The following is a 25507-nucleotide window of genomic DNA, read 5'->3' on the forward strand; positions in this document are numbered from 1 at the left end:
TTACACCAGCGATCCCGCTCTGCTCTGGGCGGGCACCATGACCGGCACCGCCCCCATCCGCTCCAGCGTGGCCTGACTCACGGCGTAGGAGTGTGTGTGCTGCCCGTGCGTGGACGCCACCACCGGTTTGAGGCTCACTGAGCCGTTGCTGCGCACCATGGCGGGAGGGGACGGGGCCGAGTTTGTCGTGACCACCAGAGTCTTGGGTGGCGGGAGTGTGTGGCTGCCGTTGGCAAACGATGCCGTCGTTGCCGCCGTGGGCTGCACATGGCGGGACAGTGGTGCTGAGCCGGGGGCTGTGACCACTGTGTTGTTGCCGTGTCCTGCGTTCTGGGCCTGTCCGTGTCCATGGGCGCCATGGGCAGCAGTGGAGAAGGTCTGGCGTGTGTCTCCATTGTAGCGAGTGTAGGAGTTGGTGTCGTAGTTGGTTTTAGGGTTGTGCCAGTAGCGACTGTTGTACGTGTTGGTCGATGTCAACGTGTCGTTCTCTGAGGAGGACGCATCTGCGTGGAAAGCCTTCACTGATGAAGACCTCTTCGGGGGAAGGTCATCTTCTCTGTTGAGGAGAGATTTCAAAGAGATGTTGGTCACGAGTGGTTGAACAAATATCTACAACTTAAAAAGAAGCTTCACTGATCTCTCATCAATAATTTCATACCAAACAATGGATGATATGGTATATGGACTGTATTTATATAGAGCTCTTCTAGTCTTCACGACCGCTCAAAGCATTTTACATTCACATCATTCACAGGGACAGAACAGCCATCAGGGCTGATTAAGGGTCTAATGTCTTGGACCAAGGATGCCTGTGGACTGGAAGCGTTGGGGATCAAACCACTGACTCTCTGGTTTGTGGACAACCCTCATATTAAAGAGGTTACTCATATTGACATACTACTAGGGTAATAACCTAACTACAGTTCTCATCAGCTCTACGGATCGTTTCATCCTCTCTTAGCCGACAGTGTAGGTTTTATGTCTATATATCTTGAAGACGCTGGTGGTGTTGAACTCCAGTCTACAGCAACACGATGAAGAGTGGCGATTTGAAAGTGGCAAAAGGGCTGGCCAGCCTGGAGCGAGCTGATTAGTATGCAAACTTCAGCAGAAATGACAGCATCATTTTTCCACCACTGGAGACAGCTGGTGGTCAGCAAAGTAATTCACTTTAATGCTGAAATTGCAATGTTTGTGCTAGATTGGTACATAATCAGCTGTTTGCTGACAAGGTTTGTGATGTAGCATTAAGAAAAACAATGCATACATATGGTGCTTAATCTTTTAAATAGGCAAACAGCTTCACAATGGCAGTTTTATAACGTATTCATAATTCTTTAAGAAATGACTGCAATATTGACTTCTGCTTTGATAATGCACTCCTTACAGACAGGTGCTCAATGAAGACAGTTAATATCACCACTTTAAATCCATTTATATTCTTACCACATACAAAGATTAATACGTCAAAATAGCAATTTAAGGAATAATGTTTAATCTCAGAGTTTGATAAGATTAACAGATTCAGGTTTGTGTGTTTCCTTGTTCAATTTTCAAATAGTTTATAGAAACAACTTAATTCTGTGTCGCACTGATTTGCATTGAACACCTTAATACGATGCGATGAGAGCACAGGCAAATGTTCACAGCGTCTAGACATCATCGTAGATTAAGATCACATCTATCAACAGTAATTTGCATGAGTCCACAAAAGGCAATGGAATCAGCAGATGAATTATACTCCTTGTATTGACTGATTCTGTTCCTTTTTATTAAACACTTTCTTAATGGGCATTAAAAGCTTCTATGATTACATCATGACTTTTAATGTGACCAAACATTTAATCAGAGCAAAAACAGATGCTAATTCCAAATACCACTCTGAATACTTGAGGCTTCTTCACCTACTGGTGTTCACGTGAAGATGTCAGAAATATGAGAAGTGAGAGCAGCAAGATTGGCAATTAGTTTGTCTTCAAATATTTAGCACGGATCCCTAATGTGAATCATTAAACATTTAAAGATTTTCTGTGCAGTCAAGTTGCAACTCACAGAAAATCTTAATCCTGTTTATTAAATCATTTCTGCTCTTACATCTTTTTGGAGCCAGTCAAATACAGTGGGTGGTTATAATAACTAGAACACCAGTGCAAGTAATTCAACAGCAACAAAGGTGCCAAAAAATATGATGTTCCCATGGTCCAAAAGAGAAAAACTAAGACATTATGAGATCTAAAAGGTGGGTTTGGGCTATTGTAATTCTTTATTCTTTAAAAATGATTTCACCAACTTTCCCTACTTGCGGGTAGAAACTTTTCACTCCTGGTATATTTGGTTGGGATCAAATGCTTTCATTATTTTTTTTCTGTAAGTTGGAGAAAGCCCAGTTATTTGTGGAATGTGGGATTTAAGTTGAGCTCACACTGATGCAGATGTTAACCCAATCAACCAACTTTGGATATGTGAACAATGATTTATCTTCTAAAAGATTCTTGGAGGGATTTAGATGAGAGAGCCCTAGTACAAGTGGCAAAGCTTCACAAACTGTTTGAACAGACAAATTAGCCCCAACAGATTGCTGCCAGCAGATAAAATAAAGCAGAGCGCTCCAAACTTTAAATTATATTCCTGCGTTTCTTAGAGACTACAACACTGACACTTCTACAAAAGAAAACACAAAACCAAAGCAACATCTCATCACCCTTTACAATAGATTGAGCAGAGATGTAGTTTCCACTCTGAGACAGTCTAATATAAATATGCAAATAACAATCCCTTAAAATTATCTATCATCTGTTTTCTTGCACACCAGCTTTTGGGGGTTGCCAATTTCCTTTGACCGACCTGATCTCGTTGGGGACCTCCTCTTCATCGTATTTGTTCTTGTTCTTCCAGTAGAAGAGTGTGACCACCACTAAGAGGGAACAGATGATGACTGCCAGGACCCCTGTAGCAATGGTCCCTGCTATCAGACCCACGCTCTGAGGCTGAGCTGCAACACAGGGAGACAGGTGGGGACACTTTCACAAAATGTCACTTGACAACAATAAAAAGAATCATCCGCAACCTCATCCTCATCCTCATCCTCAGCATCATAATGGTAAATGATCTGTATTTTATGGTGCTTTTCTAGTCTTGATGACCACTCAAAGTGCTTAGCAGTACAGTTTCGCAATTCACGCACGTATACACACACACACACACACACGCACACACACAATCATATGGCGGTCTCTATCACACAACACTTATATACTGCCGGCACAGTTGTCTAAGGAAATTTGGGGTTCAGTATCTTGCCGAGGGAAAACGAGGCATACAATGCGCGATGCCTGGGATCGAACAGACATTTTTGTCTCTCCCACTCTATCCCCTGAGCCACATTATATAATAATAATAATAATAATAATAATAATAATAATAATAATAATAATAATAATAATAATAATAATAATAATAATAATAATAATAATAATAGTTTGTTAAAAAGTGGATAGAAGCAATGAGAATAAAACATAAGCAGATACAATAGAACAAATGAATAATAATAAAATATAGAGAATCATATAGTTAGAGAAAGAGGATTAGTCGATGTAAATAACAGCCAAAGTCAGTCATTTGTAAAGGCTTTAACAAAAAGAAGGGTTTTAAGAGGGGATTTAAAAGAAAGTAGAGAATTAGTCTATTTTCATTGGAGTGTATTCCATAATGTTCTGATAGCGAAGGTTCAGTCACCTTTTATGTTAGGAGGTGAGACCTGGAGTACTAGCTCAGGAGCACCTCAAGAGAATTGCTTCAAACATGTTCATTTTGACTCATGGATTAACTGATTTGATTTTGGAAGTCAAAGTGACCTTATATGAATCTAGAAAAAATTTTGGTGGAAACTGCACTGGTTGGGCCTTCCTTGTTTCCCTTTGATTTGTGGGCAGAGATTTGTGCTCTTCCTCATTCATTATTTCTTGAGTTAAATTAATGATACTGAGCAACATAAATCTTCCCTTGAGCTGACTCAGCACAAAGACATGCCTGACACTGAGTTAAGGCCTGTCACCTTCTGTCAGCTGGGGGAGAAGACAAAGGGACAAAAACCACGTTACAGCTCTTCCTGTCAAACTATCCAAACTGTCTGACCCTGAATGACCCCAACCCAATCTCTGTCTCTTCATCCGATTGGTGTCAGAGACAGAGAGTGCTGCTGTTTGCAAGATGTCCTGCTCTTGTCCTCTGCTTCTTGTTTGTCTTTGTCTGTATATGTGTCTGTTTGACAAGCGTCATTCAAGGAGAAATCCTCTGACTTTATTCCCATCTGATTGAGAAAGACATGAAACGAGTCAGTCTGTCAGCGTGCATAAACTCGGGCGCATATCAGCCTGACTGTACACGACAATAAGAGCATCACACGGATCCAGCAGGAAAGGCGCAGTGCATGTTAGCGTACTCACGTGCTACAACCTGCAGGTTGAGCAGACAGGTGCTCTTGCCTATCGCGTTGCTGGAGGTACACTGGTAGAGTCCTGAGGTGCTGGTGCTGATGTTTCTCAGTGTGACAGTCCCCTGCATCTGGTCTGGAGGACACACAAAGACACACACACACACACACACACACACACACACACACACACACAGGACCACACAGTAATTAAAGTGACTTTATCACACAAACACTTGCAACATGTCAAAGCGCACAAACATACTGTGTGATTTATTACATGAATAATACACTGAAAAAGTCTTTCACAAAATGTATAAAACATGAACTAATTTGTTTAAAGTACATTCAGCACATTTACTGTAGGTGCGATGTACCTTCTATACAAGACATACAAGTGAAGTGAACTGCTTTCTTTGACAAATGATGAATGGGTTGAGTTTTGAGATCAGAGCCTCTGGGATGTACACTACTGGATTTAGAAAGCTTCAGTTGTTGCAAGTGAGCCAGATGTTCACCAGCTCTCTTGACAGGTGTCAAGTCTGCAAGTGTTAAACTGAACACACAAAGAGACAAGGGAGACAGCGATCTGTCCAGGAACTCGAGCGTGAAATGCAAACACTAGAAAACAACCTCAAATATCTTTGGACGAATACAGGATAAAGCTTGGTTTTTATTTTCACCCAGGAGGTTAGGTTTTCATCCCTGTCTATTTGTGTGTTGGTTTATTGGTTGGCTTGTTGGTTTGTAAGACAGATTACGCTAAAACAACCAAACAGACTTCCCTGAAACTTGGTGAAAGAATGTGTTATTGTCCAGGGAAGAACACATTTAAGTTTGGTGTTGGTCTTGGAATTTTTTATTCACTGACTTAAACATCGTGAGCATTTTCACCATTGTCCCAGGAAATAATTCATTGGGTCTTGATAACAATGAGGAACATTGAGGGAACTGATTTTTCTTGTGAAATTTGGTGCAGCTTGATTGAACTTAAGGAAACTGTTGGAGGTGTATGCTCGACTGAGAGTCATTCTTTTTAATGTAACAGGTTGAACCAGGTGACACTAAAAATCATCAAGAAAAGGAGACAGATTTAATCGAGCAATGTGAATAGTCCTAATAATCTGTAAAAATTGTGTAATTACCCAGTTCAAATTGAACTGAAATGCCTGAATTGACTGTGAATGATAAATATGTTTCTTAAAAGGTTCTTGATAAGGTCAACAGAATGCACTTACTATATTTGTAAGTAATCACAGTGGGATTTGTTATAGGCTTCATGTCCTGATGTAATTAAGGAAATGTTGTGAGTATCTTTTTTTGAGGCAAGCTCTCAAAGAGCTCATTGCCAAACATTATCAACCAATTATCTTCAAAACGCTCTTTGTAGTTGAATTTGCTTATACTATTTATTCTACTGTTGTGGATCTCTGATATCTGCTTTATATGTATATCAACCTTATATTGACCAGTAGTGTACAAACAACCAAGGTGAACTCAATGAAGATTAGTTGACGGTGCAATGGGCACAGCTGGAAAAAAGAAAGGAGAGTGCACTACACTGGATCTCTGATGCTGAAAACCAACTTTCAGTGTAACAGCCCTGCTCCTGGTTGGAGGTTAGGTCACCGTGTTGAAGCAGAGGTAATGCAGCACCAGTCCAGGAGACACAACTGTGCCAGAGTTGGTATTCGGCATGAGAGACGCCACAAAACTGTCGCACCACACAAACACACCACTGAAACACACACTCGTTCACAGATTCACACAGTTGGAATCACTCCATCCATCCATCATCCCCCCTCAGCAGGATCAGAGGAGGGGAACCTTCGGGTGGAGAGTTGTTCGGGCCTGGCACATGACAGGTGGCTGGGATGGTGAGTCTGAGCCATGCTATGTGTGTAAGATTTACCGGAGAAGGTTGGGCAAAAGGGAACTCCGATGGCCAGCTTGTTTGTAATACCTTGCATGGCGTTGTGCGGCAGCCTGGGCAGCGCGTCCAGCTTCTCCCAGGAGTACGATGGCGTGGGAATACCTTCCTCTGAGCTGCAGAGCAGCATGATGTCACTGCCTACATCCAGCGTGCCCTGGATTCGACATGCTGGCACAGATGGGGGCACTGGCAGATGGAGAGAGTGGGTGGTGTCGTGTTAACCACTTCATAAAGCAAATGTAATGTGTTCCTAATTGCAGAGGAAATTATATATTCATAAAAGCTGGAAATTCTCAGATTCCTGACACTGCTGCTTACATTTCTGTCTTAAAGGATTCTTCTAGGTACTTATCAACTGAAAAATAAAATGATGGGCGACGTGAATTTTTCATAATTATAATGTGTTTAAAATGATGTCTAACTGTAATACGGCTGTACAATTCGCAGGATAGTATTAGGGCCGTGTTGTAGAAAAAAAATTGAGAATAAAGATGTTTGATTACAGTCATAATATAAGGCCACATATGATTTTAAGTGGAAAATCTGAAAATAAACCTGCGTTAAAATGATGTATGGTTTATAATAACCTATAACTTTAGCAAATTAGGCTATCAAATATCAAGTGTTGATGTTAACCTGACAATCATCAATTGTCTTTCTTTCATGTAAACTGACAAAAGAGGCAAATCACAGAAAGATTAACATGGTCGCATTTAAGGTAGATATGACCAAATCATATCAAAAAGCTTGTTAATCTTTTCTTACTTTTACAAAATTACGCTATATTTGTAATTATGATGGAGATGTGTGGTTAGTTACCCAACACAGTGAGCCCAATGACGCCGATGTTGCGCCCCCCTCTGTCTGGGAGGTTGTTGACCAGGCACTGGTAGGTCCCAGTGTCGGACAGCTGGGTGTTGTTGATGAAGATGGAGGCACTTGTACTTGGCATGGTGGCCACGAAGCCCACACGGCCATTGAGGTGGTTGGCGAGGCTGAACACCTGACCGCCCTGGTAAATGATCACCTGCAGCAGGACGTCCCAGGGAGGAGAAGAGAGAAACAGAAGGTGGGACCAGTTGGAGAGAGAGAGAGACAGTCGAAGAAAAGGGAACGATGAGTAAATGGGAAGGAGTGGAGTAAAATATATTGAGGTCAGGGTAAAGAAGGTGGGGAAAAAGACAAGAAATACATGTTGAGAATCAGAAACGTGAAAGTTTTTTAATCCTATCAAAAAAAAAATGGTTACAGTCACAAAAACTCAATGATGTCTGTCATTCGGAGGATTTGTATATAAATATCATTATGGGACACTTCCTTTTGTGGCCAGTTACAATCATCTCTCACTAGAGGGAGACACAGATCTACTAAGAGGCTGAAAATCACAGCGGCCAGTGTGAGTGAGGGATAAAAAAGAGAAGACTGTGTTATGTCCTGAGAAACAAACAAACAAACAGATAAAAACCTTTTATTTTTAAGTGGTCTTTCTAGCCCAATGGATAAAGTACATGCTAAAAGTGTGCTTTCATGGTACGGTTCTTCAGATAAAAGCATCCGCTAAATGTGTGTGTATGCATAATTGAAAACATTTTTAACTTGGAAACATATAAACTGCAATCTGATAAAACCAAGAGTAGAAATGGAGGCAGAAGGAATCAGTGCCTGTGGAAATTCAACCAGAGCTTGTACAGACGAGTTTGCTCCTCCGGGTCGAGGTGAGCTCGTCTCAGGACCCAAAATAAAGTGCAGTAAACAGTCTTTCTTTTTTCTTCTTCAAAGCTTTTCTCTGACCTCAGACTTGGTTTGAACGGCTGGTTTGTGAGGCCGAGCCACATGGAAACAGCTCTCACCCCTCAGCTGGGCCCACAAGGATGAAGAGGACACCCACACACAAACTCATGCGCACGCAAGCCAGTCAATCACACACGCACTCACCAGTGGACTCAGACACACACACACACACACACATTCACAGACACACACTTGCACACAAGGCACGGAGGGGAATCAGAGGGGCTATTCACTTTGGTGAAAAGAGCTCGTATTGAACTGTTCAAAGACCCAGGCTGGGAAACAACCAGCACCAGTGTGTGTCAGCGTGTGCACATGTGTGTATGCGTGAGAGTGATAGTTCTGATAGTCTGATGAAAGTGTGTATCTTTGTGTCCTCCATTACTGCTTAACGGTTGTAAATTGCACGGCTGCAATTTCCTGAGAGCAGTACGCTCGCTTTGTCCTCTTATGTGCAGATGAATAGGCAGCTCCTCAGCTGTGATGAGAGTCTGCAACTGCATCCCCTCTGTGTGAGTGTGTGTGTGTGTGTGTGTGTGTGTGTGTGTGTGTGTGTGTGTGTGTGTGTGTGTGTGTGTGTGTGTGTGTGTGTGTGTGTGTGTGTGTGTGTGTGTGTGTGTGTGTGTGTGTGTGTGTGTGTGTGTGTGTGTTTGTACTGGATGGCTACACACTGTGAGGACCAGTTTGCATTTTAGACCACCTCTTAGACTATTTCTTAGTGATGGTTGTGATTGTTATGGATTCAGTCCTCAAAGAGATGGTAGCACAATCGTGTGTGTGTGTTAAAACTTGTTTCAGAGTTTGGGTAACAATAGATTTAGGTTATGGTTGGGATCAGGCTCAGAGTCTGTCTGCCTGTCTATGTGCGTGTGTGCCTGTGACTAGCGCTCTTGTTCCCTCCCTAGCACTGGGATGACCCGGCTCTACACTCCTGGTGACCTGACAATATAATCTGCATGCTTTGTGAAAGTGATCCAATCAATCGGGCCCACACACAACATTCTGTTTGTTTGTGTGCGCATGAATGAACAGAGGATTAAATGAGGTCCTAGCCTGAGCGATACACCTGTTCTTACTTTGTGTGTGTGTGTGTGTTTTCTGGGTTCCTGCCTGTTTCTGAAAATGTTAAAAAATAGTTAACATTGTCAATGCTGTGTTGAACTCATAAACGTACAACTCATGTTTGTGGTGTCCACCTGTTCTACCACACACAGTGTTTCTGTCCACTGCGTTGAACCACATCTCTGTGTGTGTGTGTGTGTGTCTGTAAATCACCTCATCCTCTCGCGTGACCTTGGCTTTGTAGCTGGACGCAGAGAGAAAAGAGGTCATGGCTGGCTCTCAGATGGCGGTCGGCCCTAAGAACTCGAGCTGGACTGCTCATCCAGCGGTAAAACTCTGCTGCATCATTTTCCCTCCAAAAAAAATCCCTACCCCCACACACACACTCACGCAGTGCAACCATCCTCTCTCATTGCACTATCCCTAAAACTTCTCTTTCTCCATGTTCCACCTTGTACATGTGAGCCACAATTGGACACAGTAACCATCACTGGACCAGTCCCATGACTCTAGCCTACTTCTGACTGACACCCTGTTGGCCTCAGACACGAGGGACTGTGCCATCATTTCAATAAAGCCTTAATAAATCTCTAAACCCCTACAGCCTCGCGACAATTTTCTGACTGTAAGCTGTTGCTGTTATCTCCATCTATCCTCTGACACGTGCTCTGGGCAGAATGGACATAATGCATACTGTGTATTTTCTAAAGTATGTAATAAATGTTCAGACTGTTTACAAGGGGACCGGCCAAAGAATGTCAGCAGGAAGTCCAAAGGTTCTCCTCTAGAGAATGTTCGGGGTTCAGTGCATGTCTGGAGGAGGCCGTTCTTATATCAAAATATAGATAAAAAACAGATACAGTGATATTGTAATGAGACAAAATCAATGGAGAATGTCCATGAAAAGCTCCCATATCAGTTATATATTTTGTCCAAGGTATGGTTGGGAGCGTAGCGTTTGTCATGTTGTCATGTGATCGTAACGATGAGTACGTAAAACAAAACATGTGAATGTAACTATGCTTGTACAATTGATAAAAATTGTTAATTGCAAGAAAGTTTGAGGTTCCTTTTCATTGCAGTACTTCACTCAGTACACTTTAAAATCAACTCAGTAACTGCAAGCGTACAGTACATATTCATTAACTTGGCTGTAATAAGCCCTTGGAGACCAGCCACATTGGATCTGAAAGCAAAGGTTGAGGAGATGTAGATTTTAAGCGATCAGGGTGGGTTCAGCTGAAGGTTATACTGTAGTTTCAGCTCCTCGTACTCCCTGCTGAAATGTCCTCAAATACAAATACCCCACCGATGGAGATGACAGTGCACTTCCACTGACTACTGATGTCGCTGGAGCCTAAAAAATATATTCTGTGCTGAACTGCTGATCAATAAAAAGTATCACATTACTGTATATGAAGGAATGACTTGAAACTGAGTTTATTAATTGCATTCTATAAACTCTCCTCAGTCTTTGGATTATAAAGTGAGAGAATGTGTGACTTAATGCAGCTTTATTATGTTTTGTGGTTAAGCACCATCCTGTCCACATAGCAAAAATGCTTTTGGCCCGGATTTGGCCCACATGGGCAACTGTTTGCCAGATCTGGGCCAGTAGACCGTAGCAATACCGCCTGTCAACCAAAGGTGCCAAAGTTGGCCGAAATGTGCTATTTTATTAGTGATTTGCATCATTGCCAGGTTTCCCCACATCTGTATGCTATCTGGGCAGGGGGCATTAAATATTCCTGTCTCAGTCTCCATTCTTACTAATATTGTATAATAACAATCCTGACATGACTTGTTTTCTGCTTCCTCCGAGAATGATACATTTTTTTGGTAATTTAAACTTTCAGAGTGTGTGACCCTCCTGACTTTGCTCACTCTCTTTTGCTCCCTCTGTCGCTCTCACTCGTGCCGACACACATACAAAAACATTGTCATCAGACACATCGGTAACCACAAACAATAAAAACACAACATCATTTGGTTTTTCATGAACACAAATAATGGACATGATTATTTGCACATGGAGCTGGGGAAGTGTGAGCTGATCACAAGTGGTCACAGGAGACACATTCGGGACACATTTCAATAACAGGTGTGAACAGACGAACTTAACACTGTCCAATTGTGATCAGATCTCTCAGGACAGATGTCTGCTCGGCCTAATACTGCATGGGACCTGCACCAAGAATCATCCATGTCCACAGATCTGTGCTTGTAGTAAACTCCTATACTCATGTAGCAACAAGGCTCTTCCATTCAATCAGTGTGTTCACCACTGTCATCAAACAACTGAACACAAGGTTTTGAAATGGAAGAGTCATTTTTCCTTTTCTTTAAAGTGTCCAGCAAAAAGGGTTTGGACATAAACTGGGCAAACAAAGAGAGAGAAAGGTCAGTTTCGGAGGGTGTGTGAACGCACCGTCTACAGTATGTTATCCATCCTCCTTGGCAGACTGTTTAGTTCGGATAAGGATCAGAATCTGATCATCTAAAATATCCTGATAGATGTTCTCAATTACAGATTAACATCATTTCTGCAACACAGATTTTGGATGACCTCAATTTCACTGGAGCCTCATTTTCTACTTTTAGAGTTAGAAATAAAAATGAATAAAATCAACAGTTGCCTTTCCAAGAAAAGATGAAAACATATTTGATTTATTTTTCAGAACGAAAATAATTTAGAAATGATATTCAAAAGAAAACTTTTCATAAGTCCTGCAGTAATAAAACTTTTTCAAAAACTTTCCTCGCATCAACTAAGTGAGAGAGAATATGTAGCAAAATTGGATTTGAAAAGATTTCAGGCAACACTGACAATATGAACGTACCCGGCTTCTCGAAAGGATGGGGATATAAAATGATATTGTGCTCCTATGTAAAATTACATTAGAAGAATGTATTGAGAAAACAATTTTAACGATTGCAACAACTAAATCAGTTTTAGGAAGGAGATTCACAGGTGGTGGCAGTAGCCTGGAGCTTTGACTAGAGTATAAATAATCAAAATAGCCCGCAAACAGTTTAAAGAGGATAAACAACAGCTCGAGAACATAAAAACAATGTCTAGTTGTGTGTGTGTGTGTGTGTGTGTGTGTGTGTGTGTGTGTGTGTGTGTGTGTGTGTGTGTGTGTGTGTGTGTGTGTGTGTGTGTGTGTGTGTGTGTGGATTACAGTATCTTACACCTCGCAGTGGTCAGGACATTTGATCATAGCAACACTGATGGACAGATATAAACACAAACAGATGTAGTGTAGTTCAGAAAGGAACCCATTACATTTAGGAGTGGATGTGGATCCAGGAATTTGTGTGATGGGGCATTTCTTTGACATTTTCACATTCATTGATCTTGAAGAAAAATCATGAAGGGAACTAATATCTATGAATGTGCGGAATTTGCTTATGATTATGAAGGGCCTCTTAATATCTAAAACTGTGATCTTTCCCTTAAACAAACCAAGCCCGTTAGTTTGGCAACTTAAATTGTTATATTCTTATCAACATATTAGCTATTGCAGTTTTTCAGAAGCATTTAATTTAATCATTTGGTCATTCCTTTGATTGTTCGTTTTTTGAATGCAAATTACTGTATCATCTGGCCCGAGTATTAATTAACAGACTCCAGATGCACCAGGCACTTCATTGCTCGGCTCGTAAACTTAATATACGAGGCTCATTCTTGACTCATTAAGTTCTATAGCCTATACTGTGCATTCAGCCATGAAGACCTAAGGCTGTCGAGCAAAGGACAAGGTCTTAAACAACATGGTAAATAAAGCATCGAGCAGAATAAACAACAGGATTAATCTGCCGATCCTGCACTGTCGGCCTTTTAATAGGTCGCACTCATCCCATGCCTTCTGTATTTCAACATGTTATTCAAATGTGAGCGGTGAGATGCGAGTGGCCCAAGTGAGCTCACCAAAGTACTGACGCAGGTTGGGAGGGTGTAGAAGTGTACGGAGCTCTGTTCAGTAATTCTTAATGGCTTTTAGCATCAGCCGTAATCATGTGTGACATTCTCTTCCTCTGAAATGACCTTGTGCTTGTACTGTCGCGCCACGCAGCACTTTATCTCTGCGCTCACTTTTTAGACAGCTTGCCAATTTCACGCACACACCCTGATGGCAGAGCTGGAGTTCACACAATATTGCTTCCCTTCTTGTGTTTGAGTATTCAGTGTGTGTGTGTGTGTGTGTGTTCATTTACATGTTGAAATCCACATCACTGCTCCCAGGCCCAGGTGCAGGCTACATGTATATGGACTTCACTGTGGTTGTGTTAAATGTGATGCGGTACAGGCGAGGAGGTATAGCATGACAGCCAGATGAATGTGATGCAACCTTCTACACGTATCAGCTCCCATCATCACTCGCCTGGCATCTAAACGCCACATGCATTCATCCATGAGGCCTATATATACGTGATTGCGCTCACTCTGGTTCTTTTAATCATCTTTGTGTGGGGGTGTGTGTGAAAGAAGCTGCATTAGCCTTTATCCACAGGTGTGAACATGGGAGCATTATTCTGTCATGTGTGCACTGAATGTGTGGAAACATGCATTCCTGTTTTCACAATGTGCACTTTGCATACATGCACTGTTTAATGTGCATATATATACAAACCCTGCATGTACATGTATGCGTGGGGAGATGCTCTGCAGTTGGACCAGCAGTCTGTCTAATGCAGGGTTTGTCTCTGTGCTAGTGTGTTCATGTCTTTCTGTGGTTGTGCAGGCAACTTTTTGTGTGAAACTATATTTGTGAGAATATTTTCTCACAACTTCAAAGAGCTGTTTGATGATCAGGACTTGTTTTAAGGTTCAGGTTACAATTAGGTTTGTGTTGAGGGTTATAGGTTTCATTTTTGTGATGGTTAAGGTGAGAGTCCTCACAACTATAGAGAGAGATGCGTGTAATCGTGTGTGTGTGTGTGTGTGTGTGTGTGTGTGTGTGTGTGTGTGTGTGTGTGTGTGTGTGTGTGTGTGTGTGTGTGTGTGTGTGTGTGTGTGTGTGTGTGTGTGTGTGTGTGTGTGTGTGTGTGTGTGTGTGTGTGTGTGTGTGCGGTGAGAACAGCTGCTATATAGAGCCTGTCGTGGGCGTGTGATAATTAGTGCAGAAGATGATTGTATTATTTGGACGACCGACTAGCGCCGGAGTTCAAAGTGAAGGGAAGCAGGTGAGCTTGTACGGCCTGCAGCTGCATGTTAAACAACTCAAATGGAATCACAGAAGTCCTCAAAGGGGGGGAGCAAGAGAGAGAGAAGGGAGGAAGGTGAGAGGAAAAACAGGAAGAGAGTAGCAGGGATATGGAGGATACGATGACGGAAAGCCAGTAAGACAAAATTTGTTCCTGTGAAGCCATAACCTAAATCTAAATCAAACAGTGTGTTGCGTGAAAAAAGTATCTGCAATGGCCCCAAAATGATTCACAACAGTAACATGAGCTTTGTTTCAAAATGGCACACATCACTACAAGTCCACAGGCTACTATAGAACTGTCTAGACTATGGCACCTAAAGCTTCCTGCAATGGAGTAATGAGTATCAGGGTCACGTTGAAGAAAATAAATTCTGGGACTTAAAGACTAAAGTTGAAATATTACGAGAATAGATTCACAGTTTTAAGAAAATAAAGTCATAAAGGTATTTAACAGAGGGAATATCAGAAGATCAGTCAGTGTTGTCTGTGTTGTTAGTGTAAAAATAAGGAATATGGTGCATTTTGTTTGAAACTTTATATTTTACTTTAGGTCTCAGACATAATGTTATGTAATGTGATTAGAATTAGGACATTGAAAAGATTGTATAAGGAACTGTGTCTATTTTAAAGAAAATATTGGTTCAAGATTCTGGATCCAGAAGGAGATCAATTCTGCGTTCAGCGAGCATGGATTCTCCTTGCTGTTTATTGCATAAATGAATTTTTCCCCTTTATTCTCATAAAGTTGTTTGTTTATTGTCATTATATTAAGAATTTATTCTCAACTATGACACTCTTCTTATAATATTGACTTTGCTTGAAAAATTACAACTTCATTCTTATAATGTGAGTTTCCTCTCAATTGCAAATTTATTCACGAAATATTATGACTTTATTCTCCAAATCTATGAATTCTTTTTTTCTTCAACTAATACTCCATCGCAGCTCCCAACCAAGGTCATCTAATATCTATAACATACAAAGCTAATATCCTAGAGGTGCATTCAGATGCACCAGAAAGAGAAATCTTTGTTTATGCAAAATTGATTTGCAGCCCATTTTTGCACGTTTGACATACTGTATTAACACAGTATATATAAACCATAGCATGGCAATTACTGTCATGTAACTGTGCTGGAGAGGTCCTCTCTCTGGATGCAATGGGCTAATTTCTCAATTGTCAGGTGATTTTTGACAAAATTTGGACCACTTACCTCAATCAGCGTCTTTTCCCCTATCGTTTACCTGTTTGCATTTTGGCAAACTCTGAAATTCTCTTTGCGCTGCATCTAACACACCTTAGTACAGATTGAGAGTAAAGTCCTGTGCGTACCTGCTTTGACTGTGAAAGGTGGGGAAGCAGTACGGCCGTCCACATGATGCATATATAATAATGGTGCATTGCAAGATAAGTTAGATGCATACATGTAGGAGCATAGTAGTCATAGTAGTGCACAGCAGCTCTGGCCGCTTACTGACACACAATCTGAACGTAATTTCATCCGTCACAGCAATTCTCTTATCAAATTGATTCTGCAGCACTCTACCCGCTGGGTCTAACCACCAAGAATATGTTTTCTAACACTTCTTTAATTCAGCACTGTGTAAAAAAAAACAAAGGGCTGCTCTGTCACAGTGTGTGCATCTGGTCTGATGTACCTGTTCTGGCTGGTTGGCGTTGGACAGCGGTATCACCATCCAGATGATGTTGAGGTTGTTGAGGGCAGCGCTGGTGGTGAAGGAGCAGGGCAGGACGGCCGCCTGACCACGGGCCACCTGGATGCTGCTCTGGGACACTGTCACGTCCAGTGCCTGAACACACACTGCAGTAAGAAGGAGGGCACTGATTAGGGTGGTGATAGAAAGTAAATAAGCACTCATCACTAAGGTAAGAAAAGAACAGAGAGCATCTGCAACTCCAAGCCAATGCATACCCCAGGCTGTTTGATCACCTGGATCGGTGATATTGGAAACCCTGCCCTTACTTACAGATATCGAGGCAGATAGAGCCCGACACAGTGAGGCAAAGGTAGGTCTATAAATATGAATCATATTAAGCAACACCTCTGCTGTGTACCCTGAAATGTGCAATATCTTTAAAAGCATAAGTCGTGTTCAATTCCTCAATGTGTCCTCTTCGCCGCAGCCTTTTCATCTTTATGGCAAAAACAGACATGATTTCTGAACCGAGCTCCTCTTTTGAAACGCTCTCAGCAGATAAACAAACATCGAGACCGCACTGTGAAGGATCACATGAAATATGTAACAGTTAAATGGGGGAACACGATGGGCTGCCTCTTGAGTGATTTCTATCCTCAAACAACTAGCATCCTGCTGATTTCATAGGAACGCCGCTTGTATCCATACAAATGTACAAAAATCGACAAGACAAGTGGGAATAGTTGCAGCTATACTGAATGATATTTCCCTCATCCTGTTCTCTGAAAGGTTGACGCCTTTCAAACTAAGCAACCGAGGACCTGCTTTCTTGATCTCGACTCAGCTGTCAGCCATAACAGACCCACGGAGACAAATATGTACATGTTGCATCCTATTTCTAGACCGGCTAAAGACATTACAGTCTAAATTAGGTTAAATCTCCCCCGCATGCATGTATCCATGTCCAAAAAGCCCAGTGGGAAGTAATCTTATCTAAACATGGTGAGGAGGACGATGGCACTGATATGATTAGGAATAATTGATCATGTCCTGTGAATCGTTCTTGTTAGTGATAATGTAAGATGATGATCTCAGTGGGGACCACCAGCATGTCGTTTGTGCGGGCAGCTTAAATCAAGCCACACGTCAAGTGCAAGCAATGAGCCCCCCCCTAATACATCAATATACTGTATATATTTCAATTTTTCCTAGGTCATAAATATTTGGATTTTCCATCTGCTAAGAATGTTAGGCTTCCTTTCTCTCTGATTTGCATATCGCCATCATATTCTAGCTGACAGACTGCCGTTGCTCCGTCTCTGTCTGTCCAAAATCTGCTGGACTTCCTACGCTTCCCCTCGGCTGGCAGACACCACACGCCCTCCAGGCTCACTGCTGGCACAAGGGAGATAGGCAGCGCTCAACCTGCTCCACACCACTAAGGGATATATTCTTGAAAGGCCTTAAATTGTGCAAGGGATTTCACTTAAAGGCATTATATTCTACTGGAATGTCAAAAAGGTGTAATTCCCCATGATTGCTCGATTGCCCTTAATACTGCGAGTTAAGCAGCACGACGTCTCCTCAGCATCTACAGTCACAATGCAGCTAATGAGGTTCAATCACCCATCTGCATCAACAAACCATTTTACTGTAAATACAATGACTAACCCACACTTAGATCACCACTCTAATCTGATCATCCTCTATGAACACAAGGTTCATTTCCTGCACCGAATTCATCCACTGTGTGTTCTTATTGGAGGATTAACACACGAGACGGAGGAAGTCCACACAAAACAATCACGAGCTTAACAGAATGTGTGCGAGTGTGTGTATTCTTCTTTTGACCACACAGATAATAGCATGTGGAAGATTCACAGAGGAGAGAAAGGGAAGGAAGGATGGAAGGATGAAAAGAAAGGAAGGAAGGAAGGGAGAGGAGGGAAGAAAAGGAGGAAACAAGATAAAGAAAGAAAGCAAGAAAGAAAAGGAATGGGAGAGGAGGGAAGAAGGAAGAAGAGAAAGAAAGAAAGAAAACTCCTAGAGGAATGAAGATAGAGGGAGCATCTTATCAACTCTGAGCCTCCTCCAAGGCTGCAGTCTCTCAAACCCACAACAGCTGGAGGGCTCATTTCAAAACACTGGATTAGGAAACCTCTGCGCACAGAGCCTGTAAGCCCCCAAGACCAAAGACCATACACACACACACACACACACACACATACACACACACACACACACGAACAAGCACACAAACACATGTGCCAGCAAACATATGTGCACATACAGTCAAAGTACAAATGCACACATGGCCTCTTGACTCTCACGCACACAGGATATGTACCACCCACTTTCACACATGCATATTCCAACTCATCGGTGTCTGTCATCGGTGACATGTACACTAGCCCTTTGGGGACACATGTAAAAGACAGAGACTTGACTGCTCACCAGCTAAACTGAGCCATTGCTTGGCATTGCCTCATTATTGCACAAACTTCTGCTTCACACCATCAGCTCTGCTCATGAAGCATGTCCGTTGAGTCCAGAATATACACGTTGAAAAGGGTCTGATGTGTGAGGGATGAGTGTTGTTGAGCCCGTCGTTGTCAAACAGGACCACCCGGATAAAAAACAAAACCCCACAGAGTGATGTTGTTTATAGAATATGTTAAACAAGCCGATGTAAATCATCTCATCTGATTATAATAATGGAGAAATAGACTCAGACACAGCCTCATGGTTTATGCCTTCCCTCTGTTTTGTTCCCTTCTCACATCTATTCCTGCCCAAGGCTGAGTGTTGCACTGAGTTCTGCAGTCTTCTTCATATCTCCAGGCTGAGGTGCATATATAGGTGTGACGTAAATGAGGCGCCCGTCCTGCCGGATTTAACAGCCTCTCCAAATCTCTCCATTTTTCCATCAACAAACATCTTGTTCTCTCCTCCTCTCTCTTGCAGCTCGGAGCTGCCCCGAGGCACAGCTCAGCAGGACCCAGACCAGCGTGACTGACAGTAAAAGCAAAAACTCACATGGACATCTCTCCCTGATGCTGGCCTTCTACTGCCCACAGTTACGTGTACCTGTGGTAGATCAATGCTGTGTTGTCCCCCTTATTGAGTTACTGTGGGATGATACAAGTCAGGTCATGGGCTGCTGATTCAATTTAGCAGCATAGTTTGCAAAATAACTTCATCTCACTGGCAATGTATCTGTTTATCTGTGAGTTATCTCTATTAAAAGGTCCTGCATGTGAATGTTGAGAATCTGTGGGTGGGTTTGGGGCCGTCTCTGGTTTCTATCTGTAGTTCACACACTGATAACATTAGAGCAGGCATTGCTGTCCTCTAGGTCGAACATGAGATGAGCATTAACCAAAATGCGTCGGCTTTTAAATTTGTCTGCATTCATATGATAATAATTTTTAATAGAACTTAACCAAATCAGCTACAAAAAGTGTCACCGTTTTTATGTAGCGAAATATATAGCTCAAGAAAATAAACTGTAGCCAGAAAGTAAACCCTGAAGTCTCTCCTATCTACATAGGAGCCCCTAAAATTTTGGCAGTTGCACCCAGAGGCATATTTGTAATCAGACAAATAAAGCCAAGAAATGCATGATTTCACTCATATGCATAAAGTGCAACCTATTGTGTCCTGTTGTTTATTTGTTAAGTGTGTTAAGTCAATTATGAAATCCATCCAGCCAAATCCCAGCTGACATTGAATAAGAGGCAGGGTACACTCTGGACAGTCCATTACGGGGCTGAGACACAGAGAAAAACAACCATTTACTCTCATATTAACACCTACGCTCAATTTAAGGTCTTCATTCAACCTAATCCGAATCTGTTTTTGTACAAAAATAAATCAGGAATTAAAGTGCAAAATAAAAACATCACGTTGGGCATTCATTGCTAAGACAAGACATATAAGCCCTGATAAAATTAAACATATCACATGTCAGAAAAGGTTGAAAATGGAAATAAAAGAAATGTGTGCAGGAAATGGGCAGACAATTTGAGTAGGTAACGACTATCGAAAAAAAGGGAAGCACGAGAGAAGGGAGAGCCCGAGTCAGTTCGGGAGGCAAAGAGAGGTAGGACAAACCAGAAGAAAGACAGAAAGGGGGAGGACTAAAGAAAGGTGGAGAGGATGCTGTTTGTTTCAGTGAGGCCTAATTGATAAAGTCACCTTAGGCAGTGCCAGCAGTGCTGGTGGAGTCAAGGAGAGAACTAACGGCATGGCTCTGTTAAAATACCTCCTCCTCATTCAGGAGCCAAGTGTCAAAACTGCTGTTGATTAATACATGAGAAAACCAAACACATCTGTGCGTTTGTGTGTGTGTGTGTGAAAGAGAGAGACAGAGATAGAGAGAGAGAGAGGGTGTTAGAAGGGGAAGTGGCGTATTCACCCTGCATTTGTTCTCCATCCCATCATGGCTGCACCTTAGTTTGACTGCAAGAGCGCACACACACACACACACACACACACACACACACACACACACACACACACACACACACACACACACACACACACACACACACACACACACACACACAAGCAGATAGACGCAGACAGACAATCCCTGCCTGGCAAGTCATTTGCATCCTGTGTTTTTTATTCATGGGGCTCTTTTATTCATAGGCTTTATTTTTATTTCAGTTTCAAACAGATGCCCCTGATGCTGTGATGTGATGAGCCTCTGGCACAGCTTCACTGAGTTGAGTGTGAACACACACAGAGACACACACACACACACACACACACACACACACACACACACACACACACACACACACACACACACACACACACACACACACACACACACACTCTGTCTGACTAAACAGGACACACACCAATATGTGCACCAATCTCCTCCAAATTACCATAGCTTGGTGTTTTAGGTTTAATACACATATATTTAAAATGTTTAAGCGTGAGCGCAACATTAAAGACATCACAGTCGGTCAGTTTCATGCGTGATATCGACCTTTTGTCAGCGGCATCTTCTCCAAGCGTGAGACCTCTTACAGTTTTTTTGGATTGCTTAGACACCAAAATTAAAAGTAGTACACTATTAGCAAAACCTTACACTCAAGAAGCAAAACATCAGCCCATATTTGCACAACTATAAGCACATTGTCAACCTCACACTTGTTGCAAAACTCTACACACAGTGATTTGCAAAACACTAAACACACTTAACATACATTACACACAAAAATCTATCATGAAGTCACGTCCTTGCAATACCAAAGCACTGACTGTCAAATTACCACACCGTCCAACCAATTGGTTCAACACAGTCATCAGGTGTGCAAACACTTGTTTGCTTAATTGTAGACACAACAATCAGGTGTGTAAGCACTATAAAAAGCAGTGGGTGAGTTCATCGTTCTCCAAGCACAATGGAAAGAGTCAGAGAAAGAGGAGGAGGAGGTCGAGGAGGACGAGGAGGACGAGGAGAACGAGGACAACGAGGACAACGAGGAGGACGAGGAGGAGGACTAGGAAGAGGGGAACGAGGAGGACGAGGAGAACGAGGAGAACGAGGAGGACGAGGAGGAGGACGAGGAGGAGGAGGAAGGGGAGGAAGAGGAAGAGGAAGAGGAAGAGGAAGAGGAAGAGGAAGAGGAAGAGGAAGAGGAAGAGGAAGACAAGAAGGTGCTCAAAGAGGACCGAATCTGACAAATGAGATCCGCGCAACACTGGTTGACCACGTTGTCAACCACAGCCTGGCGCTGAGGGATGCTGGACTGCGGGTACAGCCAAATCTAAGCCGATATACAGTGGCAAGTGTGATGAGAACATTTCGACTGGAAAATAGGTGTTGTAAAAATATCATCATATCAAAAACATCTGCATGGTTTCAGTCACTGCTTACAGTACTGTATTCTATGCACTATCAGCACTACTGTTACCTTTTCCTGTGAAATTACTGTACTATTGTATACTGTTTTTTTTTCTACATAGGATTGAGGGTCAGGGACGACAAGGGGGAAGGCCTCCTATGTTCACAGAACAGCAAGAGAGGGAGATAGTAAACATTTTTTTTTGAACTTACAATACGTAAAGTGACGTTTGGTTACAGTATTATGAATCTCTATGTCAACATTTTGGGCGTGTTGAGAAATAAATGATTTTCTTCAGTCTGCAACATTGGTCTTGTGTAGTGTTTGGTGAATTTACATTATATTTGTACTTTGTTGATAGTAGCCTACTCTAATCATAGGAAAGTAGAAGTGCTAAAAGTGTTTTAGGTTTATCACAGCAGAGTGTAACTCGTGCAAACAGAGTATAGTAATGATAGTAACAAAGTGTGGTTTTTAAAAAGAAGTGTATAGTTTTTACAAGAGTGTTTAATTTTGCAAAGGATCTGTAGTGTTTTGCTAATTGGGTGTGTGGTTGTGCTAATTGTGTGTAGTGTTTTGAAAACGCGGGCCCTGTTTTGAAAATCGTGCTTAAGCAATTGAGAAAAACTGTAAGTAGTGAGAGGAGACGAGTAAGAGGAGAAGCGGTGAGAGATTGAGCATAAAATCATGTATCTCCTGCTTCAGGCGTGACAGTTGGCAGCTCCACTCGCATTTCATGTTTAATCTGCATCCTTTTAGAGTTTCTCTCCGGACTCAAGCGCAAATTACGATAAGTTCTTTAACCTCTTACACTAGAAGTGAATCGACTGCGGGGACAAAAAAAAAGTAGTAAAACCATGAAATTAGACACAAGCATGAACACACATCTACACGTGGATCCATGTGTGCCGACACCTGTGCCCACACATAAAATGGAGCTCTGCCTCCCATTCTTTTGCTCGAGACCCAGGGGCTTCGCGACAGGCTCTGTACGTGTATGTAGGGGGGGGGCTCTGTGATGTTGCCACTGCCCGCGAGGCACCAGGGCGAACCAACAGGCGAGCAATGACATCCGTGTGAAACTCAGGTGGCATAGCTGTGGACCCAGCTGCTCAGTATAGCCACTCATCAAGCAGCATGCTCACAGCACTGCTGAGGTAAAGTCCTGTTTCAACCTGAAAGGGTTTTTAATTTCTCCATGAGCTTTGTTCACGTAAATGGAGTTTGACTAGGAAATTCAATAAATCCTCTCCATTGGTTCCTGAGTTTCTTATATATAAATATATATAGTGGACTAGACATTTTGAGAAAATCCACTTTTTCAAGTTACTTCTACGAGAAAAACCTGATGATTGATACCACTATCAAACAACATAGAAATTTGCACAGACCTTCACTTACTGCGGTTTAAAAAACAGAAGACCAAAATACACCATAAATGGGGCAAGCCAGTGTTGAGTCAGTAAAAGCCGTCAATCACGATGTTGCACCCTGTTTTAATAGCAGTAAATAACCAATTAAAACGAAACTTGAGCACACATCAGGGTGATATGAACTACCTAAAGAGACAGAAACCCATGTCCCCAAGATGACTGGTTTCACTTTTTGGGAGCTGTCACATTGCCCATGTTTATATACAGTCCATGGTGTAATGGTATAGCCAGGAGACTTAGCTCTGCATAGTAGATTGGCAACAGATCAAGGAATCGCGGAGCTTTGTCCAAAGATAAACAGATCCAACCACCCCTGTCATATCTCATTTGTTTAATTCAAACAAACAAAAAGAAAACAAGTCTTTTCACAGGGGCAGGGACTATTTCTTGGATTGAACTCTTTGTATGGTTTGCACAAATTCAAAGATTTCGCAAATTGCATCAAGCTGTAGCTGCATGATCAAAGCTTTAGATGACAAGGATGCAAAGTGATGGTGCATGCAACAAGTTGGTGCATGCACATATACAGGAAATACTTGGTACCTCTTCAGGTTAAACTTCCTCAGGTTAAACTTGGTGACCATTTGTATATGGTCACCAAGTGGATGAGATATTTTGCTGGCTCGAAAGGAAATCAGATGATGATTCTTTTTTTTTTTCTTCCTGTCCTGCAAACCCGCATCCAATGAAAGAGCCTTAAAAAACCTCTTGCTCATCCTCCCCCTCCTCTGCTGCCCTGCCCATCCTAGTTGACCTATTAGCCACAACAGCCAACTCTTGAACAGGGGCCTATAGAGCTTAATACTCTCCTCTCAACTGTACTCAGTCTGACGAGTCCAGCTCACTGCGCCCCTGATGCATTGCCACTATAAACCTGAGGCCTCACAGCTCACATATACAAGCTATGGCAGCCGTCCCTGTGCCTATAGCCATCGCTTAGAGAATCCCACAATCATGAATGGAGAGAATATTTGAAGGGACTAGAGCTCATTCTCATTTTAGCGGAATTGTAACTAGACTGATCTGTATAGCAATGCAAAGGTATCACTCCATCCACTCAGCCATCATGTACACCACTTGCAACACGTCCACACTTTCCCCTCATAAGACAAACACAGTATTTCTATTAAAACTATTTAAAAATGTTTTAAAATATTGAGAAATGTAGTTTAGTGAGACAGGAATGCACAAGTCAATGAGTGGTACAGTTTAATTTAGAAACATGATTGGAATTTTGTAGTGTCACAAATTACTGTTCCTAAAAAGTATATGTAAATTTCAAAGTGTTACTTTGAAATTGGTAGCATGCGACAGGGGATATATATATATTTTTTTTCTTATGATGAGTCACAACGCAGCGACTGCTCGCTGATGCAAATCAAGTTGGGGAAAGTTATCGTGAGCAAGCTGACGGGTGATCAACCAAACCAGTGTGCTCGGCATGTGTGCGCTGAGCGAGCAGAAGGTTGAAGTAGGCCACTGCCCTCGTGCACAGATAAGCTCGGGCACTGGAAGACTACTGCTAAAGCAGCAAGCAGATGGCTCTGTACATGCAGCCCTGGACACCACCACACACAGACACACACGCACACAATGACCAAAAAAAATAAATCAAGTTCCAACTTCAGCGGAGTACACTAATCACAAGTACGTACGCAACTCGGAGCTTAAACATTGTTCTCATCCTGGGTCACACTGCATCAAAAAAAAAGAGGAAATTGCCGGGACAGACTGTTCTGCTTGTTGTTTCGAGTGACAGCCGTCCAACCAGACCTGGATTTCCCGAAAGAAATAGAATCTGTCCCCGTCACCAGCAGCCACCTCACAGCCTTCACACCATCACTGCGTGTAGTAACTCTACTCCCTGGCAGACTTGCATGTTTGGCAAACCTGTCACAGTGTCTGCACGTAAATCTCACATCCTGCCAGGCATACTGATCTGCCAGTAAGATGACATGATTGGCAAGTGGCTGTGTTTCGCTGTTTGGCAGCTGTCGTTCTCATGTCCATTTTAACTAGGTGACAATGGTCCGGTTCATGCAAAGACTTTCACGTGAAGCAGCTTGTCCGATGTTGTCGCCTCTTCACAAGAAAGATTAAGGGTGTAAAAATTGCAGCTCTCC

At 42.3% G+C, this 25507-nt stretch overlaps 1 protein-coding gene across 4 annotated transcripts; it reads right to left on the reverse strand.

Moving 5' to 3' along the window:
* On the reverse strand, positions 1–16173 carry igsf11 (immunoglobulin superfamily member 11). 4 transcript variants are annotated; one of them, XM_061073686.1, is made up of 7 exons: positions 16088–16173; positions 7185–7392; positions 6396–6551; positions 4506–4568; positions 2845–2914; positions 355–556; positions 1–261 (listed from the first exon to the last, which is right to left on the reverse strand). In XM_061073686.1, the coding sequence occupies exons 1-7, from the start codon at positions 16124–16126 to the stop codon at positions 1–3; spliced, it is 999 nt and encodes a 332-aa protein (XP_060929669.1). In that variant the 5' UTR covers positions 16127–16173. The 4 variants fall into 4 exon arrangements, with proteins under 4 accessions (XP_060929669.1, XP_060929667.1, XP_060929666.1 ...); XM_061073684.1 differs by having other exon boundaries at positions 2845–2992; XM_061073683.1 differs by having other exon boundaries at positions 2845–2992; positions 4446–4568.
* Positions 16174–25507: the final 9334 nt, after the last annotated feature.

This window comes from Limanda limanda, chromosome 6 (genome assembly GCF_963576545.1).
Source record: "Limanda limanda chromosome 6, fLimLim1.1, whole genome shotgun sequence".
Taxonomy (NCBI): Eukaryota; Metazoa; Chordata; class Actinopteri; order Pleuronectiformes; family Pleuronectidae; genus Limanda; species Limanda limanda.